We start from the raw sequence: 27,203 nt of genomic DNA, 5'->3' as shown, positions 1-27,203 counted from the left end.
TGTACGTGGGTATTTTGAATGTAGCTCAGTCAGTTTAATCAACTGAGTTTTTGTTAGCCCATTCTGTAGGCGTATGAGTTTGTTCCAGTGTGTTTGAGTAACATTTCCTCTCTCAGGCCATTATGCACTGGTGCTATGTACCAATTGTCTGCCTGGTTTCCTTCCCCAAATGTGGTCGTATGATTCCTTTCGGATTCCCTGTTGTTAAAGGAGCGATTTAAATGTAAAATATTGTATGTTTACTGTTATAATTAATTTGAAAATATTCTGCCTCTTCCTTTTTTAAAAAAAGAGTCATTCAGAGATTTAAACATGAATAAACAATATTCTTATGAGGTCAGAACTGTGTAATATCATAGGTGCCTGCTTACTTGCAGAAATCAGTTTATGCATTGACAGAAGTGGTAAATTTTTATATTCTAACTTTGACTTGTAGAATTTACCCCTTAGATGATATCTTTACTGGCAGATATTTTAAACAAGATTACTATAAACTTGCAGAGAGGGGAAAAAGAGGTAGGGAGGGAGCCAAGTAAATGCACAATAATTCCAAGACTATGTAGTGTTACAGAAAATGATGTGTAAAGTACCAAACATATGGCTATAGTCCAAACCTTTTTTGACAATTCTGGGTCCTGGGAGTTGCAGTCATTCACAAAGGGCAGAATATAGTCCATTGTCTCCTTACAAATCAGAGACAAATTCTGTTGAAGCATTATGTATAGTAATTGCTAGCAATATTTTAGCAGTCAGGTCTTCACAAAAAGACACCTAGAAATTTGATTTTTAATGGGATAACAAGAAAGGGGGCTGGTTGTGTCTGCCTGTACAAGAGGGGGTCCTCAAAATAGCCAAGGCCTTGTGGCAGACCTCCTCCTCCATCCCTCCCACCTCAGAACGGACTGAGAGAAAAGTTATTTGTGCTGGCCGAAGGTTTTGAATACCTTCCCCCCTCACTCCCCCTGGCGGCTTGCTGGTTGTGTCTGCGGCCAACGAGAAAGACAAGCAGGTCCCCACCTCCTCAACTCCCAAAAACAAAGAGGCCAAAAAAACTCAATTTATTTGGGAGAAAAATTTATTCAGCCGCCAGCCTGCAATTTCGGGTGGCAAGCCATCAAGTGGTACAATTTTAATCTCTGGGATGGCCTTAAAAAATTCCAGGAATCCCTCCCTGAAGGTCTGGCCCAAGAGTTTGGCACCCTGGTATGGTATGTCCTCTGCTCTGTTTTACCCACATTCTGCCATATATTTCATGTTATAGCAGTCTCTGATGATGACCCAGCACATGTTGTTCATTTTAAGAACACTTTCACTGCTGATTTGACAAAACACAAAGAAGTAACCAATGTGAGATTTCTAAAGATAGCTACAACAGTTGATGCAAGGTTTAAGAATCTGAAATGCCTTCCAAAATCTCAGGGATGAGGTGTGGAGCGTGCTTTCAGAAGTCTTAAAAGAGCAACACTCTGATGCGGAAACTACAGAACCTGAACCACCAAAAAAAAAAAAAAAATCAGCCTTCTGCTGGTGGCATCTGACTAAGATGATGAAAGTGAACATGTTGGTCCGCACTGCTTTGGATTGTTATCGAGCAGAACCCATTATCAACATGGACACATATCCTCTGGAATCATGGTTGAAGCATGGAGGGACATACAAATTTTTAGCGCATCTGGCATGTAAATATTTTACGATGCTGGCTACAACAATGCCATGCGAAAGCCTGTTCTCACTTTCAGGTGACATTGTAAACAAAGAAGCGGGCAGCATTATCTCCTGCAAATGTAAATTAACTTGTTTGTCTTAGCGATTCGCTGAACAAGAAGTAGGACAGAGTGGACTTGTAGGCTCTAAAGTTTTATGTTGTTTTATTTTTGAATGCAGTTTTTTATTGTACTTAATTCTAAATTTGTAAGTTAAACTTTCATGGTAAAGAGCTTGCATTACAGTACTTGTTTGAGGGGAACTGAAAAATACTATTTATTTTGTTTTTTACAGTGGAAATATTTGTAATAAAAATAAATATACAGTGAGCACTGTACATTTCATATTCTGAACAGAATAATTGTAATTGAAATGAATATATTTGAAAATGTAGAAAACATCCAAAATATTTAAATAAATGGTATTCAATTATTGTTTAACAGCACAATTAATTGCATGATTAATCACGATTCATTTTTAATTGCTTGAAAGCCCTATAAAAAAGTTTCTTCTACTTAGTTTCCTCTAAATGTGCTTCCTTTAAACTAGTGGCCATATCTAGCTTAAGACAAAAGACAAGACACTAACATAGAGCGAGCAGTATAATCTAAAGAAAAATTTAGGCACGTGAAAATGTACTAGTAAGAATTTCTTCAGCATATTATAGACTCCTTTTGGAATAGTACATTAGTCAGCTATGTATACAACACTCCTTTTACTGTAATCTGCTTTCCTGCATCACGTTCCCCTTTATACTTGTACTAGACTTGTACATGCTGAGTGAAATTCTGCCCCTATCAAAGTCAATAGAAAAACTCCTATTGACTTGGAAGCTAGGTTTTCACCCCAAGACTTTATAGAGTTAATCTGATAAATGTTCTAGCCCTTTTTATGAAAAATACTGTATAAAAATATTTTATGGTTATGTAACTTGTAATAAAGTTTCAGCTTTTAATTATTGATTGGATTACTAAATTGGACTTTAACACGGGTAAAGAATATACGGTTTTATAGGCATGAGTATAAGCTCATAGCACTCCTCATGAATGATTAGCCCTCGGTACATTATGTAAGTTAACCTAAGATATTGTCAATAAAAAAATTATACAATGCCTTTATGGCTGATGTAAATAGTGTTTTATTTTCTTCCCCTTGAAAAGTGACAGTGAAAAAAGTGGCACAAGTTTCCTTCCCCGCTCTGAACTCTAGGGTACAGATGTGGGAACCTGCATGAAAACCCCCTAAGCTTATTTTTACCAGCTTAGGTTAAAAATTCCCCAAGGTACAAACTATTTTACCTTTTGCCCTTGGACTTTATTGCTGCCACCACCAAGCGTCTAACAAAAATATAACTGGGAAAGAGCCCGCTTGGAAACGTCTTTCCCCCCCCGAATCCTCCCCAAACCCTACACCCCCTTTCCTGGGGAAGGCTTGATAAAAATCCTCACCAATTTGCATAGGTGAACACAGACCCAAACCCTTGGATCTTAAGAACAATGAAAAAGCAATCAGGTTCTTAAAAGAAGAATTTTAATTGAAGAAAAAAATAAAAGAATCACCTCTGTAAAATCAGGATGGTAAATACCTTACAGGGTAATCAGATTCAAAACATAGAGAATTCCTCTAGGCAAAACCTTAAGTTACAAAAAGACACAAAAACAGGAATATACATTCCATTCAGCAGAGCTTATTTTATCAGCCATTTAAACAAAACGGAATCTAATGCATATCTAGCTAGATTACTTACTAAGTTCTAAGACTCCATTCCTTTTCTGTTCCCAGCAAAAGCATCACACAGACAGAGAGACAGCCTTTGTTTCTCCTCCCTCCAGCTTTGAAAGTATCTTGTCTCCTCATTGGTCATTTTGGTCAGGTGCCAGCGAGGTTATCCTAGCTTCTTAACCCTTTACAGGTGAAAGGGTTTTTCCTCTGGCCAGGAGGGATTTTAAAGGTGTTTACCCTTCCCTTTATATTGATGACACCCCCCCCCCCCAAATCTCAGATAGTGTGAAACGCTGGCTGTGATTTCTTCCTGGAGCTCTAGGAGAAAACAGAGTTAATAAGACACATGCACCTCTAAATATATTACCAAGTATATAAAGACTAACAATATTTTCCACATCTCAAGGACGATTTTAACCAGTTGATTCTGGGAAACTTTCATGGGAGAGTGCATCAGCTACTTTGTTAGAAGCTCCTGAGATGTGCTGGATGTCAAAATCAAAATCTTGGGCAGCTAAACTCCTCCGAATAAGTTTTTTTTTATTTCCTGTGGCAGTATGAAGCCACTGTAGCGCAGCATGGTCGGTTTGCAGGTGGAAACACCGTCCCCAAACATATGGGCATAGCTTTTCCAGAGCGTAGACAGTGGCGTAACATTCTTTTTCACTGACTAACCAGTTGCTTTCCCTCTCAGACAGCTTCTTGCTGAGAAACACTACAGGGTGGAATTCTTGATTCGGTCCTTCCTGCATTAAAACTGCTCCCACACCGAGCTCGGACGCGTCTGTGGTTACTAGGAATGGTTTGTCAAAGTCTGGGGCCCTTAGCACAGGATCAGACATGAGTGTCGCTTTAAGCTGGTTAAAGGCCTTCTGACACTCTTCAGTCCACTGAACGGCATTTGGCTGTTTCTTTTTGGTTAGGTCTGTCAGTGGGGCAGCGATTTGGCTGTATTGCAGTACAAATCGCCTGTAATATCCGGCCAAGCCTAAGGAGGATTGGACCTGTTTCTTTGACTTTGGGACAGGCCATTTTTGGATAGCATCCACTTTGGCCTGTAGGGGGTTGATAGTTCCTTGACCCACCTGGTGTCCAAGGTAAGTCACTCTGTTTAGGCCTATTTGATACTTATTAGCCTTAACAGTTAGGTTTTCTGTTTTCTGTTAGTTGTTTTTTCAATGACTTCTGGAACAACTCTACCCAATTTACAAATAAAAATATTTTTCTTCTAATAATCAAGTTTGAAAACTCAGCATGGAATTTGAGAGTTGATCTGTGTTCTTCTTTGGCAATGCATATTTGACAGTAAAGATTTTGAAATATACTTAACTTTGTTGAAGCCTGAATAGAATCCATCTCACTCTGACATCACTTGGTTGGCCTAGCAGTTTTATAAGGAGTGAAAAATAGTCAGTGGGAGTACTCATGTGGGTTGTCAGGATCGGGATTTAGTTATTAAGCAGATAGATAAAACTAGTGGCTCATCAAATGGCAACTTGCAGCTGGAAGTCTAGAGATGGATTGCTGGTTTAGAATAGTGTAGAGGGAATAAGACATGGCCAGTAGTTTACTGGAGAGAAGCATGTGCAGTGGCTGAAGGGAGCTTGGCAGAAGAGGAAGAGGAGACTCTAGCTAGTGACAGGTTTCAGGGTAACAGCCGTGTTAGTCTGTATTCGCAAAAAGAAAAGGAGTACTTGTGGCACCTTAGAGACTAACCAATTTATTTGAGCATGAGCTTTCGTGAGCTACAGCTCACTTCATCGGATGCATACCGTGGAAACTGCAGAAGACATTATATACACACATAGATCATGGAACAATACCTCCTCCCACCCTACTGTCCTGCTGGTAATAGCTTATCTAAAGTGATCATCAAGTTGGGCCATTTCCAGCACAAATCCAGGTTTTCTCACCCTCCGCCCCCCCCCCCCCAAACTCACTCTCCTGCTGGTAATAGCCCATCCAAAGTGACAACTCTCTTCACAATGTGTATGATAATCAAGGTGGGCCATTTCCTGCACCCCCTCACCCCCCTCCAAAAACTGTGTGTGTGTCTCCCCGGAAAAAAGTGGGGGGGGGGGTGAGAGAGCCTGGATTTGTGCTGGAAATGTCTCACCTTGATTACCATGCACATTGTAGGGAGAGTGGTCACTTTGGATGAGCTATTACCAGCAGGAGAGTGAGTTTGTGTGTGTGGTTTTTGGAGGCGGGTGCGGGGGTGAGATTTGTGCAGGAAATGGCCCACCTTGATTATCATACACATTGTGAAGAGAGTTGTCACTTTGGATGGGCTATTACCAGCAGGAGAGTGAGTTTGTGTGGGGGGTGGGGCGGAGGGTGAGAAAACCTGGATTTGTGCTGGAAATGGCCCAACTTGATGATCACTTTAGATAAGCTATTACCAGCAGGACAGTGGGGTGGGAGGAGGTATTGTTTCATGATCTCTGTGTGTATATAATGTCTGCTGCAGTTTCCACGGTATGCATCCGATGAAGTGAGCTGTAGCTCACGAAAGCTCATGCTCAAATAAATTGGTTAGTCTCTAAGGTGCCACAAGTACTCCTTTTCTTCTAGCTAGTGAATTAGTGAATCTCTGACATCAAAAATGACATCTGTGACAGACTACTGCCTAAATCTCAGATGCTGTAAGGCAGCCACAGTGTAGATGCAGGGCAAAATTTTAAACTGACTGAGGGTGGCTAATGTGAACTCAGTGGGTGGTACTTCTGTAATATCAACAGACCCTGGTCATTGGTGGGTGGGATTGAACCTGAGACCTCTGGAGTTCAGTGCATGAGCCTCTACTGCATGAGCTAAAAGCCATGTTTATAAAAAGCTATCCCTATAAAACTGCTGTGAGCTAATGCAGTAGAGGCTCATGCACTAAGCTCCAGAGCTCCCAAGTTCGATCCCGCCCACTGACAACTGCGGTCTGTTGGTGTTACACTTCAATTGGTGCAACACAATCAACTGAAGTAAAATTAGTTAAGGACTAATCATGTAGGTCAAGAGTCTGAATGCATCCGATGAAGTGAGCTGTAGCTCACGAAAGCTTATGCTCAAATAAATTTGTTAGTCTCTCAGGTGCCACAAGTACTCCTTTTCTTTTTGCAAATACAGACTAATATGGCTGCTACTCTGAAACATATCTACATTATTTGCTTTGTTTTTTCTCTCCTCCCCTCCTGCCTGCATTACAAATTGTCCCAAAAATTGCTTCCCTCTTTAGCTTAGGACTGACCTCTGTACAGTTTTTTTGTAGGCCTCTCAATGCATTGTCTCCAATCCACATTCTTGAACCAAGCCTAAATGTGTTCCTTCTAGTATCCGTTCTTTGGAAGTCATCCTATATTGAAACATATAAAGGCTCCCTGGAGTGACATTATAACAGATTTAATGAGGATAGAAATGTACATAAAATGATATGTTTCATAGAAATGTAGGACTGGAAGGGATCTTGAGAGATCATCTACTCCAGCCCCCCACACTGAGGAAGGATCAAGTATACCTAGACTTCCCCTGACAGATATTTTTGTCTAACTTGTTTTTAAAAGCCTCCAATTATGGAAATTCCACAGCCTCCCTTGGAAGCTTATTCCAGTGCTTAACTATCCTTGCAGTTAGAAAGTTTTTTCTACTGTCTAACTTAAGTCTTCATTACTACAGATGAAGCTGATTACTTCTTGTCCTACCTTCACTGGATACAGAGAACAATTGATCACCATCCTCTTGATAATGTATTTGAAGACTGCTATGAGGTCCCCTCTTCAGTCTTCTTTTCTCAAGAGTAAACATGCCCATTTATTTACTTATTAAACCTTTTTTAATTTTTGTTTTTCTCCTCTGGATTCTCTTGTGAAGGTGTGTCTGTTAGGATATAGATATTCAGGCCTGTCTGTAAAGGCCAATACTCTAAGAATTTAGGTGTATTCTTATCACTTGGCTAGTTATAGAGGTATAAAAGAAAGAATCAAAATCACTGACTTGCCGGTGTAAGAGCCTTCTCTTACTGTGACAGTCTGAGGCCCTGTTCTTAGGCTAAGGCCTCTGGCTAAGCAACAGAGGCAGCCATAAGATGGGAAGCGAATAGTCACATCCTCACATTCCAAACTAGTCACATTTGAAATAAGGTGCTATGGGGCTGTTAAGAATACAATCCTGTCCTGATAATGCCTATCGCCTCCAGAGAAAGGGAAGTGCCTAGAAGATGTAAAAGGAAACTTAGTTTGATAGCATCCTGTCTGGCAAGAACTCACTTATCAACAGCTGGGATGTGAAATCCTCATTTCTGTGTTTGTTCTATCACTGTAGTCCCCATTTCCGTATTGTTTGTCTGCATAATCTCTGGTTCTGTGATTGTTTCTGTCTGCTGTATAATTAATTTTGCTGGGTGTAAACTAATTAAGGTGGTGGGATATAATTGGTTAAATAATCATGTTACAATATGTTAGGATTGGTTAGTTAAATTTCAGTAAAATGATTGGTTAAGGTATAGCTAAGCAGAACTCAAGTTTTACTATATAGTCTGCAGTCAATCAGGAATTGGGGAGGGTGGGGGAAATGGGAACGGAATGGGGGTGGGGAAATTGGAATCATGTTTGGCTAAGGGCAGAAATGGGAACAGGGACACAGGTGTAAGGCTCTGTGGTGTCAGAGCTGGGAAGGGGGACACTAAGGAAGGAAACTGGAATCATGCTTGCTGGAAGTTCACCCTGATAAACATCAAATTGTTTGCACCTTTGGACTTCGGGTTTGTTGTTCTCTGTTCATGTGAGAAGGACCAGGGAAGTAAGTGGGTGAAGGAATAAGCCCCCTAACACTGTCACCCAGAACTGGCCGTAGGGCTCCAGCTCACCAGTGCCAAGTAGAGCAGGACAGTTACCTTCTGTGTCTTACATATTACACTCCGGTTAATAGACCCCAGAATGATATTAATCTTTTTCACAACTAGATCACGTAATTGATTCTTGTTCAATTTGTGATCCCCTATTCTTTTCAGCAGTACTGCCACCTAGCCAGTTATTCCCCATTTTGTATTTGAGCATTTGAGTTTTGCTTCCTAAGTTTAGTACTTTGCATTTGTCATTATTGAATTTCAACTTGCTGATTTCAGATTAATTCTCTAGTTTATCAAGATAATTTTTAATTCTAATCCTATCATCCAAAGTGCTTGTAACCCTTCCCAGCTTGGTGTCTTCCACAAATTTGTTAAGTATACCCTCTACTCCATTATTCAAGTAATTAATTAAAATGTTGACTGGAACTGGACCCAGCATAGACCCCTGCAGGTACACAGTAGAATTGTCCTTCCAGTTTGATAATAAACCATTGATATGGAGTATTTTTTCCAAACAATTATGCACCTACCTTACAGTAACTTCATCTAGACTGTATTTCCCTAGTTTGATTATGAGAATGTCACATGGGACTCAGATTTCAGAGTAACAGCCGTGTTAGTCTGTATTCGCAAAAAGAAAAGGAGTACTTGTGGCACCTTAGAGACTAACCAATTTATTTGAGCATGAGCTTTCGTGAGCTACAGCTCACTTCATCGGATGCATACCGTGGAAACTACAGCAGACTTTATATATACACAGAGAATATGAACCAATACCTCCTCCCACCCCACTGTCCTGCTGGTAATAGCTTATCTAAAGTGATCATCAGGTTGGGCCATTTCCAGCACAAATCCAGGTTTTCTTACCCTCCACCCCCCCACACAAATTCACTCTCCTGCTGGTGATAGCCCATCCAAAGTGACAACTCTTTACACAATGTGCATGATAATCAAGTTGGGCTATTTCCTGCACAAATCCAGGTTTTCTCACATCCCCCCCACCCCCATACACACACAAACTCACTCTCCTGCTGGTAATAGCTCATCCAAACTGACCACTCTCCAAGTTTAAATCCAAGTTAAACCAGAACATCTGGGGGGGGGGGTAGGAAAAAACAAGAGGAAATAGGCTACCTTGCATAATGACTTAGCCATTCCCAGTCTCTATTTAAGCCTAAATTAATAGTATCCAATTTGCAAATGAATTCCAATTCAGCAGTTTCTCGCTGGAGTCTGGATTTGAAGTTTTTTTGTTTTAAGATAGCGACCTTCATGTCTGTGATTGCGTGACCAGAGAGATTGAAGTGTTCTCCGACTGGTTTATGAATGTTATAATTCTTGACATCTGATTTGTGTCCATTTATTCTTTTACGTAGAGACTGTCCAGTTTGACCAATGTACATGGCAGAGGGGCATTGGCACATGATGGCATATATCACATTGGTGGATGTGCAGGTGAACGAGCCTCTGATAGTGTGGCTGATGTGATTAGGCCCTGTGATGGTGTCCCCTGAATAGATATGTGGGCACAATTGGCAACGGGCTTTGTTGCAAGGATAAGTTCCTGGGTTAGTGGTTCTGTTGTGTGGTATGTGGTTGTTGGTGAGTATTTGCTTCAGGTTGTGGGGCTGTCTGTAAGCAAGGACTGGCCTGTCTCCCAAGATTTGTGAGAGTGTTGGGTCATCCTTTAGGATAGGTTGTAGATCCTTAATAATGCGTTGGAGGGGTTTTAGTTGGGGGCTGAAGGTGACGGCTAGTGGCGTTCTGTTATTTTCTTTGTTAGGCCTGTCCTGTAGTAGGTAACTTCTGGGAACTCTTCTGGCTCTATCAATCTGTTTCTTTACTTCTGCAGGTGGGTATTGTAGTTGTAAGAAAGCTTGACAGAGATCTTGTAGGTGTTTGTCTCTGTCTGAGGGGTTGGAGCAAATGCGGTTGTATCGTAGAGCTTGGTTGTAGACGATGGATCGTGTGGTGTGGTCAGGGTGAAAGCTGGAGGCATGCAGGTAGGAATAGCGGTCAGTAGGTTTCCGGTATAGGGTGGTGTTTATGTGACCATTGTTTATTAGCACTGTAGTGTCCAGGAAGTGGATCTCTTGTGTGGACTGGACCAGGCTGAGGTTGGTTGTGGGGTGGAAATTGTTGAAATCATGGTGGAATTCCTCAAGGGCTTCTTTTCCATGGGTCCAGATGATGAAGATGTCATCAATATAGCGCAAGTAGAGTAGGGGCTTTAGGGGACGAGAGCTGAGGAAGCGTTGTTCTAAATCAGCCATAAAAATGTTGGCATACTGTGGGGCCATGCGGGTACCCATAGCAGTGCCGCTGATCTGAAGGTATACATTGTCCCCAAATGTGAAATAGTTATGGGTAAGGACAAAGTCACAAAGTTCAGCCACCAGGTTAGCCGTGACATTATCGGGGATAGTGTTCTTGACGGCTTGTAGTCCATCTTTGTGTGGAATGTTGGTGTAGAGGGCTTCTACATCCATAGTGGCCAGGATGGTGTTATCAGGAAGATCACTGATGGATTGAAGTTTCCTCAGGAAGTCAGTGGTGTCTCGAAGGTAGCTGGGAGTGCTGGTAGCGTAGGGCCTGAGGAGGGAGTCTACATAGCCAGACAATTCTGCTGTCAGGGTGCCAATGCCTGAGATGATGGGGCGCCCAGGATTTCCAGGTTTATGGATCTTGGGTAGTAGATAGAATATCCCAGGTCGGGGTTCCAGGGCTGTGTCTGTGCGGATTTGATCTTGTGCTTTTTCAGGAAGTTTCTTGAGCAAATGCTGTAGTTGCTTTTGGTAACTCTCAGTGGGATCATAGGGTAATGGCTTGTAGAAACTCGTGTTGGAGAGCTGCCGAGCAGCCTCTTGTTCATATTCCGACCTATTCATGATGACAACAGCACCTCCTTTGTCAGCCTTTTTGATTATGATGTCAGAGTTGTTTCTGAGGCTGTGGATGGCATTGCGTTCCGCATGGCTGAGGTTATGGGGCAAGTGATGCTGCTTCTCCACAATTTCAGCCCGTGCACATCGGCGGAAGCACTCTATGTAGAAGTCCAGTCTGCTGTTTCGACCCTCAGGAGGAGTCCACCTAGAATCCCTCTTTCTGTAGTGTTGGTAGGGAGACCTCTGTGGATTAGTATGTTGTTCAGAGGTATTTTGGAAATATTCCTTGAGTCGGAGACGTCGAAAATAGGATTCTAGGTCACCACAGAACTGTATCATGTTCGTGGGGGTGGAGGGGCAGAAGGAGAGGCCCCGAGATAGAACAGCTGCTTCTGCTGGGCTGAGAGTATAGTTGGATAGGTTAACAATATGGGACTGTGTCAAAAGTGATAAAATCAAGATATATCCAATATCTGCTGCTTTCTCCCATCCACTAGGCCATTATCCCTGTCAAAGAAGAAAATTAAGTTGGTTTGGTATGATTTGGTCTTGACAAATCCATACTGGCTATTCCTTATTATCCTGTTATCCTCTAGGTGCTTACAAATTGATTATTTTACTAATTTGTTCCAGTATCTTTACAGATATTGAAATTAGGCTGACTAGTCTATAATTCCCCAGGTCCCCTTTGTTCCCCTATTTAAAGACAGGTGTTCTGTTTGCCTTTCTCCAGGCTTCTGGGACCTCCGCACCTGTCCAACATGAGTTTTAAAGAAAATCACTCCTGGTTTGGCTAGTTCCTTAATTCCCTAGGGTGAATTTTGTCAGGTCCTGCCAATTTGAATACATCTAATTTATCTAAATATCCTTTAATCTGTTCTTTCCCTTTTCTGGTCTGTGTTCCGTCCCTCTTGTTCTTAATATTAATAGCATTAGGCATCCCGTCACAATTAACCATTTTAGTGAAGATAATCAAAATATGCATTAAACACCTCAGTCTTCTTGATGTCATTTATAGTTCTCCTTTCCTGCTAAGTAGTGAAACTATACTTTCCTTTGTCTTTCTGTTGCTTCTAATATATTTGTAGAACTTTTTCTAACTGCCTTTTCTGTCACTTGCTAAGTGTAACTCATATTGTGCCTGTCCTTCTATGCTTGTGCTATTCTTTGGTACTTCTCTTTAGCAGTTTGTCCATGGTTCCATTTTTTTGTGGGATTCCTTTTTGATTTTTAGGTCATTAAAGAGCTCCTGATGGGGCCATATGAATCGGTTACTATTCTTCCTATATTTCTTTTGCATTTTTGCTCCTAATAGTGTCTCTTTGAGAAACTGACAGCTTCCCTGAATTCCTTTTTCCGTTAGGTTTTCTGCCCATGGAATCTTACCTACTAGTTTTCTGAGTTTGTTAAAGTCTGGTTTTTTGAAGTCCATTGTCCACATTCTGCTGCACTCATTCCTTTCTTTCCTTAGAATTATGAAACCATCATTTCAGGATTACTTTCACCCAAGTTGCCTTCCACCTTCAACTTTGCAACTAATTCCTCTTTATTAGTCTGAATCAAGCCTAAAATGGCTGCCCCTCTGGTTACTTCCTCTACCTTTTGAAACAAGAAGTTGTCACCAACACATTCTAAGAACCTATTGGAGATTTTGTATTTTGCTTTATTACTTTTCCAACAGATATCTGAGTAGTTAGTCACCCATTACTATCAGGTCTTGTGTTTTGGCTATTTTTGTTGTTTGTTCTAGAAATGCCTCATCCACATCCTCTTCTTGATTTGGTGGTCTATAGTAGACTCCTACCATCATGTCACCCCTTATTTCCCCACTTGCACTCACTTTATCTTCATTCAGAGTCTTTCAACTGGTTTGGCTCTCATATCCTTCTGGACCCCAGAACAACCATATATATTCTTAATGTATAATTCAACACCTTCCTTTTCCCCGTCTGTCCTTCATACAGAAGCTATACGTCTCTATACCAGTATTCCAGGCATGAGATTTATCCCACCAACTCTGTGATGTACTAAATGGTATACTAATGCTTCCAATTCTTCCTGTTTATTCCCCATAATCCTTGCCTTTATGTATAGACATCTAGGATGCTAAGCACCTCTCCTCCCGCCTCTCCCCCCCCAGCCTGCTTTCTTCTTGATGCTTCTATCCTCCTATTGTAATTCATCACCCCGCTAAAACATACGCACACAAAAAGATCTAGTTCTCTGTTAAGGTGGTCTTTAGCATGGCAAGAAAGATGATTAGTAAGGCTAAGATTATTTCAAGAATTCCATGACTTCCAGCAACCTCCATGACACTGGAGGCCCTCACAACTGACTGACTGCTACTGGCAGCAGGGGACCCGGCGGCAGCCCAGCCTCCACAAGTGGTGTGGGACCTTCTTGCAGCTGCCTAGCAGCTGCGGTTGGTGGGACACCCCCGCAACTGACCAACTGGCTGTGAGCAGCTGCCGAGGGACCCCAGAGCTGCCCAGCGGCTGTGGGCGGGGTGCTCCCCCACAGCTCCCCAGCCCCTGCTGCTGGCAGGGGCACCCCCTGCAGTTGCTCAGCTGCTACGAGCAGCCGCACCGCCCTCCCGAGCTCCTAGCCGCTGGTGGCGGTGGCAGCAGCAGAGGGACCCCAGAGCTACTTAGCGGCTGCGGGTAGGTGTAGCTCCCAGTTGCTGGCAGCGGCAAAGGGACTGCAAAGCTGGTCAGTGGCTGGGGGGCCACCCGCAGCTCCCCAGCCGCCACCGCTGGTAGGGGCACCCCCTGCAGCCTCTTAGACTCCATGGGCAGTCCCCCTTCTGCACACCCCCCCCCAGCTCCTAGTGGTGGTGGCAGAGGGAGGCTGGAGCTGCTCAGGGGCCCCACACAGCTCCCCAGCCTCTGCTGCTGGCAGGCCCAGCCCCCACAGCTCCCTTGCTTTTGCTGGCAGCGGGGACCCCCCACAGGGCGGCAGGGGGACCCCTCGCAGCCACTGCGGTCCCTGTAGCTCCCAGCTGCTGCAGGAAGGACAGGGTGCTGGACCCTCCTCCTTCCCCATTTTGTCAGGGATATTTTTAGTAAAAGTCAGGGACAGGTCAGGGCTTCTGTGATTTTTTTTGTTTATTGCCCGTGACCTGTCCATAATTTTTACAACTTTTTATACATACCTCTGGGCTTTAATCACCTGTCCCCTTTGAACCTAGTTTAAAGCTCTCCTCACTAGGTTGGCGAATTGAAGATAATATTTCCCTTGTTGGTCAGATGGATGACATCTTTCCCCCGCAGTCCTCCTTCCCAGAACAGCATCCCAGGGTTGAGGAGGCCAAAGCCCTCCCATCAACACCATCTGCATGGCCATGTACTCCTCTCCAGGATGCATGTGTTTAGAAGCAAATAGTCCCTTTGAGGAAGTAATTCCTTGCAAAATTTCATTTTAGAAAGTTAAGCAGCTTATAGTCTACAAATTGTTTCAAAAATCCAACATGCGAAATAATGAGTGTATTTTTCCAATTTCTAAATAAAAATGACTGAACTGATTATAAATAATTTGTAAAACCAAAATAAAAAAATAATGACTGATAAATCTTGAGGAGCTAGGTTTATGTCAGAAACTCTGACAGAACTGTAACTCCTGTTTTTTTCCTATAAGCCCAGTTCTGGAAAGCCATCCCTATTCATGAAAACACCTGAGCATGTGTTTAAAGCCCATTTAAGTCCACTGGATTTTAGTAGATGCTTAAGTACTTTTCTGTATAGGAATGACTTAAGCACATGCTTAAGTGATTTCCTGAGTTAGGGCTGTTATCGCTAACCAGTATACTCCAATAATTACTACTAGGTTTGTTTTGATACAGCAAATATTTTGTAATTTGTAATAATAGATTAAAGGGACACAGACAGCGTTGATGGGCATCAAATTTTACCTACCTTAAAAATACCATTCTGCATTTGATGTAAACATTTATTATTTATATAATCTCAAAAAGTGTGCAAGCTGATTCACTCATGTAAGACTGTTACATTCAAAAAGGCCCCATTTTGAAAATGCATATTTCCACAAATAGTCTTAATGGCTACTCACAGCAGTAAGTTCTGTGCTCTGTAGTGAGCATTTGCAAGATTGGGCCCAAAACAAACAACATTAAAGATATAAAAGTAGTGGAAGAAAGAAGCACAAGATTTTTTTTTTTTGTACTTTACTTTTGCTCTTCTATTTTTATATTAATCCTTGCCTGTTTGCCTTGTTAATTATTTTTATTTCGTGATTTCTCATTTTTTCCTATTTAGATCTTAACTCTTGTCTGATTTTAATTTACTTACTGCTCTTTTTTTTGTTTTGAACTACTTCTTGTCTTATGTTTTTCCTTTAATCATACCTGTTTTACTCATTATTTTCTTCCAACATCACTCAGTTTTTGTAATCTCTTTTTTGTACTCAATGTTTGTTTAGCCCAGGGATCTCAAACTCAATTTATCTTACGGCCAATGCCAGTCCTCAAATTCTTCCAGTGGGCCAATAATGTCACTGAAGGTGGTGTTCAGAAAAGAAAACATTTATATTGTATGTTTTATTTTGAATTTCTTAGAAATAATAAAACTGTCATACGCTTTATACAATTCTTCATCTGCCAGAGAGTTTTTAGTGTTTGCCAGACACCCGGCAATGCTTCAGTTCTGTCAGTTTGTTGATGTTTGGCCTCAGTGGCCAAGCAGTTGAAACCTTCAGGATTGCAGCAAGGTGTGCATCAGATAGTTGTGTTTGGTATTTTGACTTGTTTATATTCATTGCGGAAAAAGATGACATTGCCTCCATGGCTGACTCTGCCTGGCAACTAATGATGCTGCCTCCATGGCTGACTCTGCCTGGTGACTAATGATGGTATCTCTGTCCCTTTCCCCCAGCCAGTAGGAGCCGTGTGGGGTAGCGCCTGCGGCAGACATTGCCGGCAGCGTGTCTGCATGCGTTTCGCCTCGATGGGCCGCAGTGGGGAGGTTCTCGGGCTGCAGATGGCCTGCGGGCTGGGACTTTGAGACCCCTGGTTTAGTCCTTCCCCCCCCCCCTTCCTGGTTTAATTGACCCTTTTCTGTTACCCTCCAGTTCCTTTGCCTTTACTTATTGCTGTTATATTGTGACTATTAACCTTTTCCCCAGAGTCCTCTCTGTATTTCCCCTTCTCTGCATTCAAACCAATTTACGCCCCCTCCCCTCAAATAAATTGTTAATTGAAGTTTGTTCTGCAGTGCAGTTGGGTAAAAGCAAGCTCCTGGGTCCCATGGTGCTGTTACTACTGTCAAGAATCTCTATCTATTGAGGAGTAGGGCTAACCTGCAAACCTACATGATAACTGAAACTGCCTAAATGAGCATTAATGCTTACTAACGGCGCCCATCTAGGACGTTAATTGACGAAAAATTTCATTAAAGCAGAGTTAAGGTTGTCTGGTGATATCCTGTTCCCTTCCAGAATGTTGGATTCAGCAAAACTCAAACTTCTGAAAACCAGGAAATACAGAGTTAAGGTACGTGTCCACACACCCTTAACTCTGCCCTCCTTGAGTGATGCTCCAATATGCCAATAACGCTGCCTTTGCATTGTACTGAATAAGAGCTAATTACATGTGCCGCCCATTTAGATTTAGCTTACCTCACTAAAAGAACACAATATCTGCTAAATCTTCAAACCCTTTCACCTTTATGCACACAATGCCATCTAAAACTATACTTTTATCATATCATGTCATAACCATCATAAAACTGACAGTCCATACTCATTTCCCAGCTAACTGCTGACAATCCCCATAGAATGAAGACACCTGTGCCCTGCTACTAAGACAACCTACTTAAAGCAGTGCTGAAATGAGGCATACTGGATCTATCAAGTGTCCGGGAAAGGGATAATTCCCAGTGGCTACTGCCACCTCCAGTGGGTCAGAGTTAAGGTTGCATTGGCATGTATCTTACCATATTTCCTGGTTTTCAAAAGTTTGGGTTTTCTGAAATGAGCATTCTGGAAGGGGACAGGATTATTACCAGGCAACCTTAACCCTGCGTTAATTAAGTTTTTTTGGTCAGTGAATCATCAGTGTAGTTCAGGTCCAGGGATGGGGCAAGAAGTCACTTGCTGGCCTAGTGTTCCCCTAACCCTTCCCTCCCCACTCTGCTGTTTCTGCTTCTGGATGATGTGACTTTTTCTCATGGCTTTTAATTGGCCACCCTGTAGGTGGGTGATTGAGCTTCTGCCCCACATGATGTTGCTGAGTGAGACTGCTAGAGGCTTGGTGCATGTTTTAATGAATTAAGAGCTTATTAAATGTGTTGGATTGCCATCTCTAGAGATGGAATTCTTCTGTTTATTCACAGGATATGTATAGCATGGGCAACAGCAGTGCAAGCTTCCCTCATACTGTTCTGATACTCTGCTTCACTTTTGACTTGATGGGGCTTCTGCTAAAAGCTGGTGCCATTCAGTCTCTACAATCCATTTGCAAGTTAGTTTGTCAAGTGAGAATACCAAAAAGGTGCCACCTGAGGTGTTTCTACCATATGGACACCTGTTAGTTAGAAGTTATTCTGAAATCACCAAATACATTTTATCTGTTCTCTTGATACAGAAAAAACTGCTACCCCGTTCCCTACTGCCTGTCTCCAAACCAAAGGCTGAAAAAGAGATGAAATCCTAGTTTCTTAGCTGTGCAAACCATGTTTGGGTTCCTTTATAATATTACACATGTATCTCTGCCCTGCTTGTCTGCTACATTCTGATGAGTAGGTGTGGTATTGAAATTTACAAGAATACTTCACCTGGAACAGGATTCTTGTAAATTTCAATACTTTTCTTACTCAGAAGGACAGAGAGCAGAAAGGCAAGATGAGGTAAATGGCATAATATGCACAGGTGATTGCGATCATGAAGAAACATGCAGCTGCATGCCCAGAAACAGAAAGCAAGGAAGTTTCTCTAAGCTTAGTTATACCAATTTTAAGTGTTCTTTTTAAGTTAACGTTAGTTTGTTTCTGAAACATAATATTTAAAATACAAGTTGATGACCTGATTCATTCATATAATGTTCATTTAAGAGGAATTTATTAAAAACAAAATGTTTAATTTGGAGGGGAAAATATTTGACTTAATACCTAAACAAGTTTGGACATACACGTTAAAACTGAGGCTCTTAGGCCTTCATTAAATGCGTTTTGCAGTAGAAGATTCTCCAGTGGCATCTTATCTTGACAGAAACTTTATTATTATGTATAACTTGCCTAAACAATGTGTTAAAAGATTGAGCGCAGGCAGTTTGTTCTTTAGACAGGCATATATACAGAACCAGTACTTAGTCAGGGCGGGGAATGCACTGGGGAGGAGGAGAATGAGAGAGGTAGTATTAAGGACAATAGGTTGAAAGCTTCATTTATTTTACTGGCCTCTCAAGAAGTAAATATGTGTTCAACTTCAGAAAGAGCTTAACAGTGAAGTTAAGGGGACTGTTTCCTAACAATGAGAGAAACATTACTCAGGCACTATTTATACATGGAGAAAGCTTTTACTCTTACTCAAGTGTCTGTAAGTATAAAGTTTTGTTTATCTAAAATGAACAGAGGGCAGGAATATGCTTTAAAGGGTAGTTTTCAAAGCTAAGGAATTTTGTTAATGCAATACAAAGTATTTCTAAGAAGTTAGACTTTTAACAAAACAAAGTTTATAAGTGTTTATGAGTTGACTTTCTGTATGAGCTCTAATGAGAATTTAATCAATATGCTGTTTATATGGATGTATTTTCAATATAGATTGAGTAACATAAAGTTTTACAAGTGTGGGAACTGTACACTAGTTGTAAAGTTGTTTCTCTAGTGGATTTTGTTTTTATTCCTTTTTTGTCATATTGGCAGTTACTTTATTTTCTTCAAACTGTAATGCTCTTGTATCCATGATATAAGGGTGCTTTTTTAAACTTAGAAAGGTATCTGTTAATTGTCACAGTTGTTTCCAAGGTGTATAGATTAGATGATTTTCTTTGGTTTGGATATTCAGCCAACAATTCAGATTACCGATGGCTTATTATTAATTACCAGATAAAAACTTTTTACTCTATACAATGTTTATAGAATATATAACTTCTGGAACTTTTTGGAGCTTCATTTTTTCTCTTTTCTTAATCTCTTGCTAGTCAGAACACACACATTTTGCAGATAATGGCAAAATATATTACTAGGCTTTGGTTTTTGAAAGTCTCAAACTGTAGCTTCTTTTTGCTGATTCATTTTAGGATTAAGGAAAAGTCTCTGTTTTTTAAAATGAAAAGGGAAATGTGTATTTTAGAAGTGCTAGACTTAAAAAGAGAAGTGAGTACACTAGTTACATTACTAATGAGCAGTCCTTTAATGCAGGGGCTGCAATAATCTGAAACTCTGAAACTCAGTTTGGGGGTAGGAGGAAGCTCAAAGAGGCTTAATGTGTGTGGGTGATCCGTCACTTAATCATATCCTCCTTATGTGTCATTTAATTAAATTTTACTATCGGGCTGTAATTCACGTATGAAATCTTCTTTCATTCTGGACATGCAATTAACATTCACTCCTGTTTTTTTTTTTTTAAACAATTTTATCTGTCAAGGAAATTCAGATGGCTTAAACTTTATACGTTGATCAGCACTTTGCAAAAAACTGTTGTATTTACCGAGCAACAATATGTTTTTGAATTATGAAAAAGGCTAATTTCAATAGTCAATTTATAATTAAAGGGGTCAAAAGACTTCTTTTAAGTGTTTAAAATATGGCTTTGAGGACAAAATATTTGTTTTCAAACTAGCTCTCTGTTTAACAAATGTCTGTTTGGATCTAAACTTTGAAAATATGTGCACAAAAATCTTGGTAAAACTTGCATTTTTTGTTGACAGAAGAGGGCACTCAACAACAATTTGAATTAGGCTTCTTCATTTTGCTAAACGAGTTACATTGGAAAACTTAGTATTCAACAAATTTTGCAGTTGTGTAGTCTTTGAATTGTTTATGTAAAGTATAAATTCAAAAGGAGTATATATGCTAGGATATATTCCTAAATAGAAATTTTGCCTTCTGCTGATATAGTTAAATTAAAATGCATTGGATGGGAGTCTTTTTTCCTTTTCTACTAGTGGAATGTATGTTCTCTTTTTACTACTTAGGAGCAGGCAAAAACTTGCCAAAAAGTACTAGTTGACAGCTAATGGAAAACTTTTGAAAATCATTTTTTAAAAGTAATTTTATTTGTATATTATTGTCTGTGTTTCTTCCACCTATCTTATTTTTTTATTTCAATAACTAAGGGCATTTGAATTAAATGGGATGTTCCTAACAAAATTCTCTTGCTCCGTTTTTCATGCAAATGGTTATTTTCTTTGTCCTATAGTGAAGAATGAGAAAAGAGTGATATAAGGTAAAGGAGCATGAAGATATTTTAGCCAAACAGTGTTTTCTGCCTGCTCCAAATTTACTACGAGAGCTTTCCCTTTTCCTAGTTGCTTAGCAGATTTTTTGCTTTCTTCTTTCTTTTTGCTCACTGACGTTCATTTTTTGTTCAACCAAAACTAATCTTGACTCTGTCATTTCTGTCATTTCTGCCTTTCTCTCAGGCTTCTCTTCCTGCAACCATGTAGACAAAAGGAAAAAAATATCTTCTTCTAGGATGGGGAGAGAAAAAGACATAATTCCGGGTTTTATGCCCCTCAGCCCTTTTTAGTTTCAAAGCAGATGAATGTGGACTTACAGATGCCTCTGTTGATACATCTGAATTGGTCATTTTAGAGCTGCTATGTCATGATTTTAACATTTTTCATTAATAGCTTCTGTAAATTAATATGCTGGAGTATTATAGACTAGCCCCTTCCAAATTTGGGCTATCTGATTTTGTTCTGGCTGGTTTATAAATACAAACATAGTTTCAAAATAATTTAACATTTTGAATACAGCAGCTGTTGAGATACTCCGGAAAAAAATAGAGGGAAATTAATTTTTAAAAGGGCTTCTTTGCAGCCACCATCATTAACAGGCTTTCGTTGTGAGCTAGATGAAAAAAAATGTGCACATGGAATGCAAGTTCATTTCAGTGAAATAAAAATCAGTGACTCTGTCTGTTACACTATAGAATTATTAGGTTTCCTGCACCAAGTACAAGTGCTTGGAATCCTTATAAAACATTGCCCACACACAGTGTTCCTAATGTTAGTGTTTTATTGTGAGTACGTACACCAGCTACAAGCAAGTCTTGCAAATGTCTCCAGCTGTATGTGTTTATTTCAAATCATTCTGGTGCTTATGTGGATAGGAAGCACATGTGTTAGAGCTGCACTAGTTCAATTGGTCTTTCCATAGCAGGATACTTTCTGGGGTACTCTGACTCACCATTCAGTGAACATCTTAGACAAGAATCCTCTTAATTTGTACTCCCTCTGAAGGGCTTCCACAGGAACATTCTCCAGGAAGTCTCTGACTTGCTTGTGATGCCCTGTCCTCATCTCAGGTAACAATGTCATGCACCTTGTCCCCAGCATCCATGTAAGTATGGTTGCTGTGTTCTTGTACAAGCTACTCACTATTTTGTGATTTGAAGTCATGCCTTCTGCAGTCCAGCTGTTCTAGCGTCATGGTGTCAGGTTGCCCAGCATAGACATCAGGGCTCTTCTAAAGACCTGGTGCAATGAGGCGATGAAGTCCAAACGGAACTCCATGGCCTAGTTTGTTGAACAGTGTCTGTGTTGGCTGAGCTTAGCATAAATCAGAATATTAAGCAGTGCTGGGTGCAATATTAAGAGCAATATAATAAGGCTGTCAAAAATCACTACAGAACAAGAGCTGGATTTCATCCTGTGCTACCATGGTCTTTAGATCCTGTTCTCTGCCACGCCTCATGCTCTGTTCAAACTCACTTCACTGTCTCAGTACAGTACCTGATGGAAAAAGTCCAAAGTGAGCAAACAGTCATCTCACTTTCTCTGGGAAGCACTCCATTTGGATAAGTGGAGAAAAAGGTGCTATTCTCAAGGATACAATTCCCAGAACAAACCTGGCCCTAGAATACTTTGTCGGTTCTCCAACAAACCCTTACTCCCAATGCGGTGTTTCCGTTTGGAACCAATGGAGAGGTGTTGTGGCAGATTTATAATGCACTGAATAGAAATATTCGTATGTTTAGTCATGTATGTGGACTTTGGAAAAGTTAGTAATCTTGAAAATTGTGTAGACCGAAACAATGAGGAAAGAGGGAAACCTGATAACTTATGAAATGATAAACGGGGTATAAAAATAAATTCCAAGGTACTGCTTTTGGAAACTATTTGGCATAGGGAAAGCAGATTTCAATCATACTGAATCACAGGTGATCTAAGTGTTTCAAGTTTATACTCCTGAAGGAAAGACCCAGACTCAGTTACTTCCATGGAAAAGTTTTTTTATAAACTACAAGAACTAAACATAAAGAATAATTCTATATATGATGAGCACTCTCACAGACATCAGGAAGAACAACCAGAGTAGTGAACCAGGAACATGAAATGTGAATGTGACAGATCACAGAGATAATTATGAAATTTTACAGCAGAAAGACTTGAAGTTTAAAGGATAGAAAAATTTCCTTTTCCCAGTGTAGGCCTCTACACTCACGAGGAGAGGAGCGAGAGCTAACCCCAAAGATCAGGTTTCCCAGACCTAGATCAGTCACCATTTTATACCCAGCAAAGGAAATGTTTTGTATTCTGCGACAAAGTCTGCACAAAAAATATTTGGGAGGGTTGCGGGAGGTGATGGTAGTGGTGGGATGGTAAAATAAAATAGATACTGCAAAAGAGAACCAAAATTATTTGAGGTGAATCATATTGCATCAAATGTAAGGGAACCACTTTTGTTTTACTATGCAGTGGGTGGTGCAGGCCACACAAGATATTGTGCTGAAATCCTTATGTTCCATGGAGAGGTAGACTGAGATGGTTCTTTCTGAAGTGGTGTTGTAGGATGGGCATTTACATGGCCAGCGCACTTGCAACAATAGAATTGACTACAGTTGCTGCACAGGCAGCATTCTGTGGATATTAAGGGTTTCTGCCCCCACAGAGATCCCCTTGCAAAAACCTGTTTGTTCCGGCTTTGCACAGAAAACTAGAATTTGGCACTTAATGCTAAATTTAAAAAATATTGGTGATTTTATAAACTGTTGTTGATTCTTTGAGAATAGCTTTACTAGTTTAATGTGGTTCAGAAAAAGCAATATGTAATGTTTAAACATAAAACCTTTCCTGGTGATGCTTGCTTTAGTTTTTAATGCTTAATTGTCACATGTGGTAAAGTTAATATTGTTCTGACAAGACCATTTAGTTGATTGGCACGCTAAGCCCCTAAATAATGGAGGATATAATATGTGTAACAAAGTTTCTTTCTTCAAGTTTACTTCAAAGGCACTAGACACTTGCACTGATAAATAAAATTTAAAGGATGAAAATCAAATCCAAACCAGTCCCAATTCACAGAATGTATATTGTTCAATTACATACCTTATGTCTGTGTTTCTGGAATGCTTGCATAATAGGGCTTGTTACCTCTACCTTCATCTTGTGTTTGGAGTAAACTTTGTTCTCTAATCTCACTCTAAATGAAATCAGTAAGGGACATAAATGTTGGTTACTTGCTGTACTAAACAAAGAGTGTGTGTTGTCTAGCGGTTAGAACGTGGGATGGGAATAGTAGTAGATCTAAGTCGTCAACTGCCTCTGATGCTAACTTGCTAAGTGATCTTGTATAAAGGCATTAAAACTTCCCTGTGCCTCAGTTTCTCCCTCTGTAAAAGGAGGTTTATACTTGCAAACCTGACAAGGGTATTGTAAGGCTGAATTCATGTTTGTGAAGTGCTTTAAGCAGGTCCACAGAGGGAATACATTAGAAATGATGCAGCAGGCAATTCTAGAGGCTTTTAAATAATATATTTGTATTATGAATGTTGCAGAAATAAAAGCAATTGAGTTTTTGATTTTTTTTGTAAATGGCAGCAGACTTTGTGAAATTTGCTACTGTGGACAAATTTAATCACTTGAATAAAAACACCGATAAAAGACAAATTTAGTAGGCTTTGTCCACTCTTAGAGTCACATGATGGATTTCTTCTTCTGCTCTTCCTACAGTACCTATATATATCTACCTTTGACATCAGTGAAGCATGGGTAGTGTGTACAGTAAGCAGGGAGTGCAGAATATCAGTCGAGCTCTGCTATGATGATCTGAGAGCAGAATTTTGCTCTGAAATAGTTTGCTCATGAGTTGAACAAATGGCCTGTGATGGGATGTTAGATGGGGTGCGATCTGAGTTACCCAGGAAAGAATTTTCTGTAGTATCTGCCTGGTGAATCTTGCCCATATGCTCAGGGTTTAGCTGATTGCCATATTTGGGGTCGGGAAGGAATTTTCCTCCAGGGCAGATTGGAAGAGGCCCTGGAGGTTTTTCGCCTTCCTCTGTAGCATGGGGCACGGGTCACTTGCTGGAGGATTCTCTGCTCCTTGAAGTCTTTAAACCACTATTTGAAGACTTCAGTAGCTCAGACATAGGTGAGGCTTTTCTCAGGAGTGGGTGGGTGAGATTCTGTGGCCTGCATTGTTCAGGAGGTCAGACTAGATGATCATAATGGTCCCTTCTGACCTTAGTATCTATGAATCTATGAACCCTGTATACAAAGTTTCCTTGTCATGTAGATCTTTACATGTAAGTTGTAGTGCTAGCCACTTTAAAAGTTTAATGTAACAGGCCATTCTGAGGTGCTTTACTTTCTACTGGTCTGTCAGTGTAAACCTCTGAAAAACAGTGTTTTATTATGGAAATGTTTCTACAACTACAACAAAGGTGGTTAACAGTAATGATTTATTAAAAGCCAAGTTATTAGAAGCTGGTTTACTGTATAAATGGTTATCACACAACCACACTTCATTTTATTTTCCTGATTTGTTATAGGATATACTTTAAATGAAATCACAGCATGATTTATATGAACTGATCTTGCATTTTTGTGAGAGATAATTGAGATCTAATCTGAATCCCTGACGAACCACAGCTTCCTGCAGTGGCCTGTTGCTATGGGTAACATAAAGGGAGTAAAATAGAACTTCATACGAAATGCCTTTAAACTTTACTGGCATGTACAGGCACAGAATAGGGCTGAATCATATATTTTAATCTTTGAGTAGCTGATGGGTCAAGGAATTTTTTTTCAATCTTAAGTGAAGATGAATTTAGGAAGAGTACTGTTAGCAAAAATAACTGCTGTTTCTTTTGAAGAGCGGGTAAGTGATATGAATTATATTTAGCCAACGCAAGGCAGTGTTGCAGTGAAAATTAGAGGAGAGTATTATAATCGGCTTCAGAGTTATTGCGTTTTTTTGGCTTAGTTTTTGTCTCTTCTACATTAAAACAATGTTAGATCAGAAACTTTTGGAATAATATATGATTTTCTTTAACACAAACTCTGATTGGCATATATTTTATTTTTTCATCATAGCTACCTACGTTAAGGAAATTGTGTATAAAGAGCCTGATCATATAACCTAACATTCAGATTTACTCTGAAGTTTAACTGAAAAACTTAAATGTGGCTAATACTTACAAATTCAGCTGTTCATAATATATACCTGTTTATTAATGTATGTGCATTATGTATTACATATATCTTTTCTTTATCATAAATAGTACAATATTTTATTTGTATTTTATTGAAAGCACATACATAGTTTTTAATCAAAATCATTTTAAGAGTGGATTTTATTTTTAGCCATTTGATTTAAATGTTATTTAATTGTTTTTGTTCATGCAAAAAAAGTTGTTTTGATAGGATCACCTAGCTCTTAGAGGAATTCTGAATGTGGCAATAAAATATTTATTCTTCTTTGCCAGATTTGCTATGCATATTTTGTTTTTATGTAGCTTAGATAAAGTATGTGATAAGAAAACAATTTTAAAGGACATTCTGTAGAAAAGATATTCAGTTAATTCTCCATTGAGTAACAATGTGCAGCAGTTTAAATTGATTCTTTTTCCCTGTGAATTGTTACTTTTACAATGTCTTTCCCATTAGCTATTGTAAATACCCTCTTTCATAAGAGAACTGAAAGCAATAAGCTATCTAACATGCCTTATTTAATTGGCTTTGGGGTGAGGATCTTGTTCACAAAATCTTACATCAGAAAATCAATTACAACCATTTTTTAAAAAGAAGGTAGAAATAATATTAATTACTGGTGTTTAGGTCAAGAAATATATTTGAGATGACTAATTACAATGAAAATGCAAGAGTAAAGTTCTAAAATATATTTAACAAATATATCTTTTATTATATTATATCTATATATTTTAAATTTTGATTGTCAAATATATTTTAGAATAGGGTTTCCCAAATTATGGCGTAAAATCCCCAGAAGGGTCATGGAAGTACAGTACAGTAAAAACTGTAAACTTTTGCAAACACTCAAATTTAATAAATTTAAAATGTTAAAAAAAGGATACATAACGTAATGCTTCTGATGGTGTGACAGAGGATCTGGGCAACTGGCCATAATTCATATATCTTGGCAAAAAAAAAAAAAAGTGCTTGGGATAGTTTATCAAGAGGTTGATCAAAACTAATACAACCAGACAACCTCATGTGTGAAATGCATTCTCTGAACTAGGTAGTTAAATGTTTGAAAGGTGGGTATGAATCGCAAGAGTCTTGGTGTCCTCAGTGGTCCATCTCCTAGAGAATGAAGCTAGTCCCCAGACCATATTCTGTGTGTATAGGTATCTTGAGAAAAGCACTTTGGAAAGTGGAGATAGCTGTCTTGGATCAGAGGAAATGTGTTGACTTGCACACTGATCCCAATTTATAGGCTTAATAAGCAAGTCGTGAGAACATCAGTGAGGGAGATCTCTGTCCACAGCAAAGATCTGGTGGTGCGAGGACAGCCAGTGAGGCTGCCTGTCTGGACATACAAGATGAATACCTTATGTAGTTTTGCTTGAGATCTGTAAACCTTGGTCTGTTTTTAACAAACCATATATATATTTTTAAATTTCAATTTCTTTTACTA

General features: G+C 39.8%; 1 protein-coding gene across 8 annotated transcripts in view; it reads left to right on the top strand.

Moving 5' to 3' along the window:
• The window catches only part of RGS12 (regulator of G protein signaling 12), a 181,772-nt gene that overhangs the window by 54,143 nt on the left and 100,426 nt on the right, over positions 1-27,203 (top strand). The window contains exon 1 of one of the 8 annotated variants that reach the window (XM_073342644.1): positions 18,253-18,693. The exons of the other annotated variants lie outside the window; for them this stretch is intronic. Coding sequence (XP_073198745.1) covers positions 18,628-18,693 — 66 coding nt within the window. The 5' untranslated portion in view covers positions 18,253-18,627. Of the gene's footprint in view, positions 1-18,252; positions 18,694-27,203 lie in introns of those variants that run through there. 8 annotated transcript variants of the gene reach the window in all.

This window comes from Lepidochelys kempii, chromosome 4 (assembly GCF_965140265.1).
Source record: "Lepidochelys kempii isolate rLepKem1 chromosome 4, rLepKem1.hap2, whole genome shotgun sequence".
NCBI lineage: Eukaryota > Metazoa > Chordata > Testudines > Cheloniidae > Lepidochelys > Lepidochelys kempii.
Note: the sequence above shows the minus strand (reverse complement) of the source record. Positions and strands in the feature narration are given on the sequence as shown.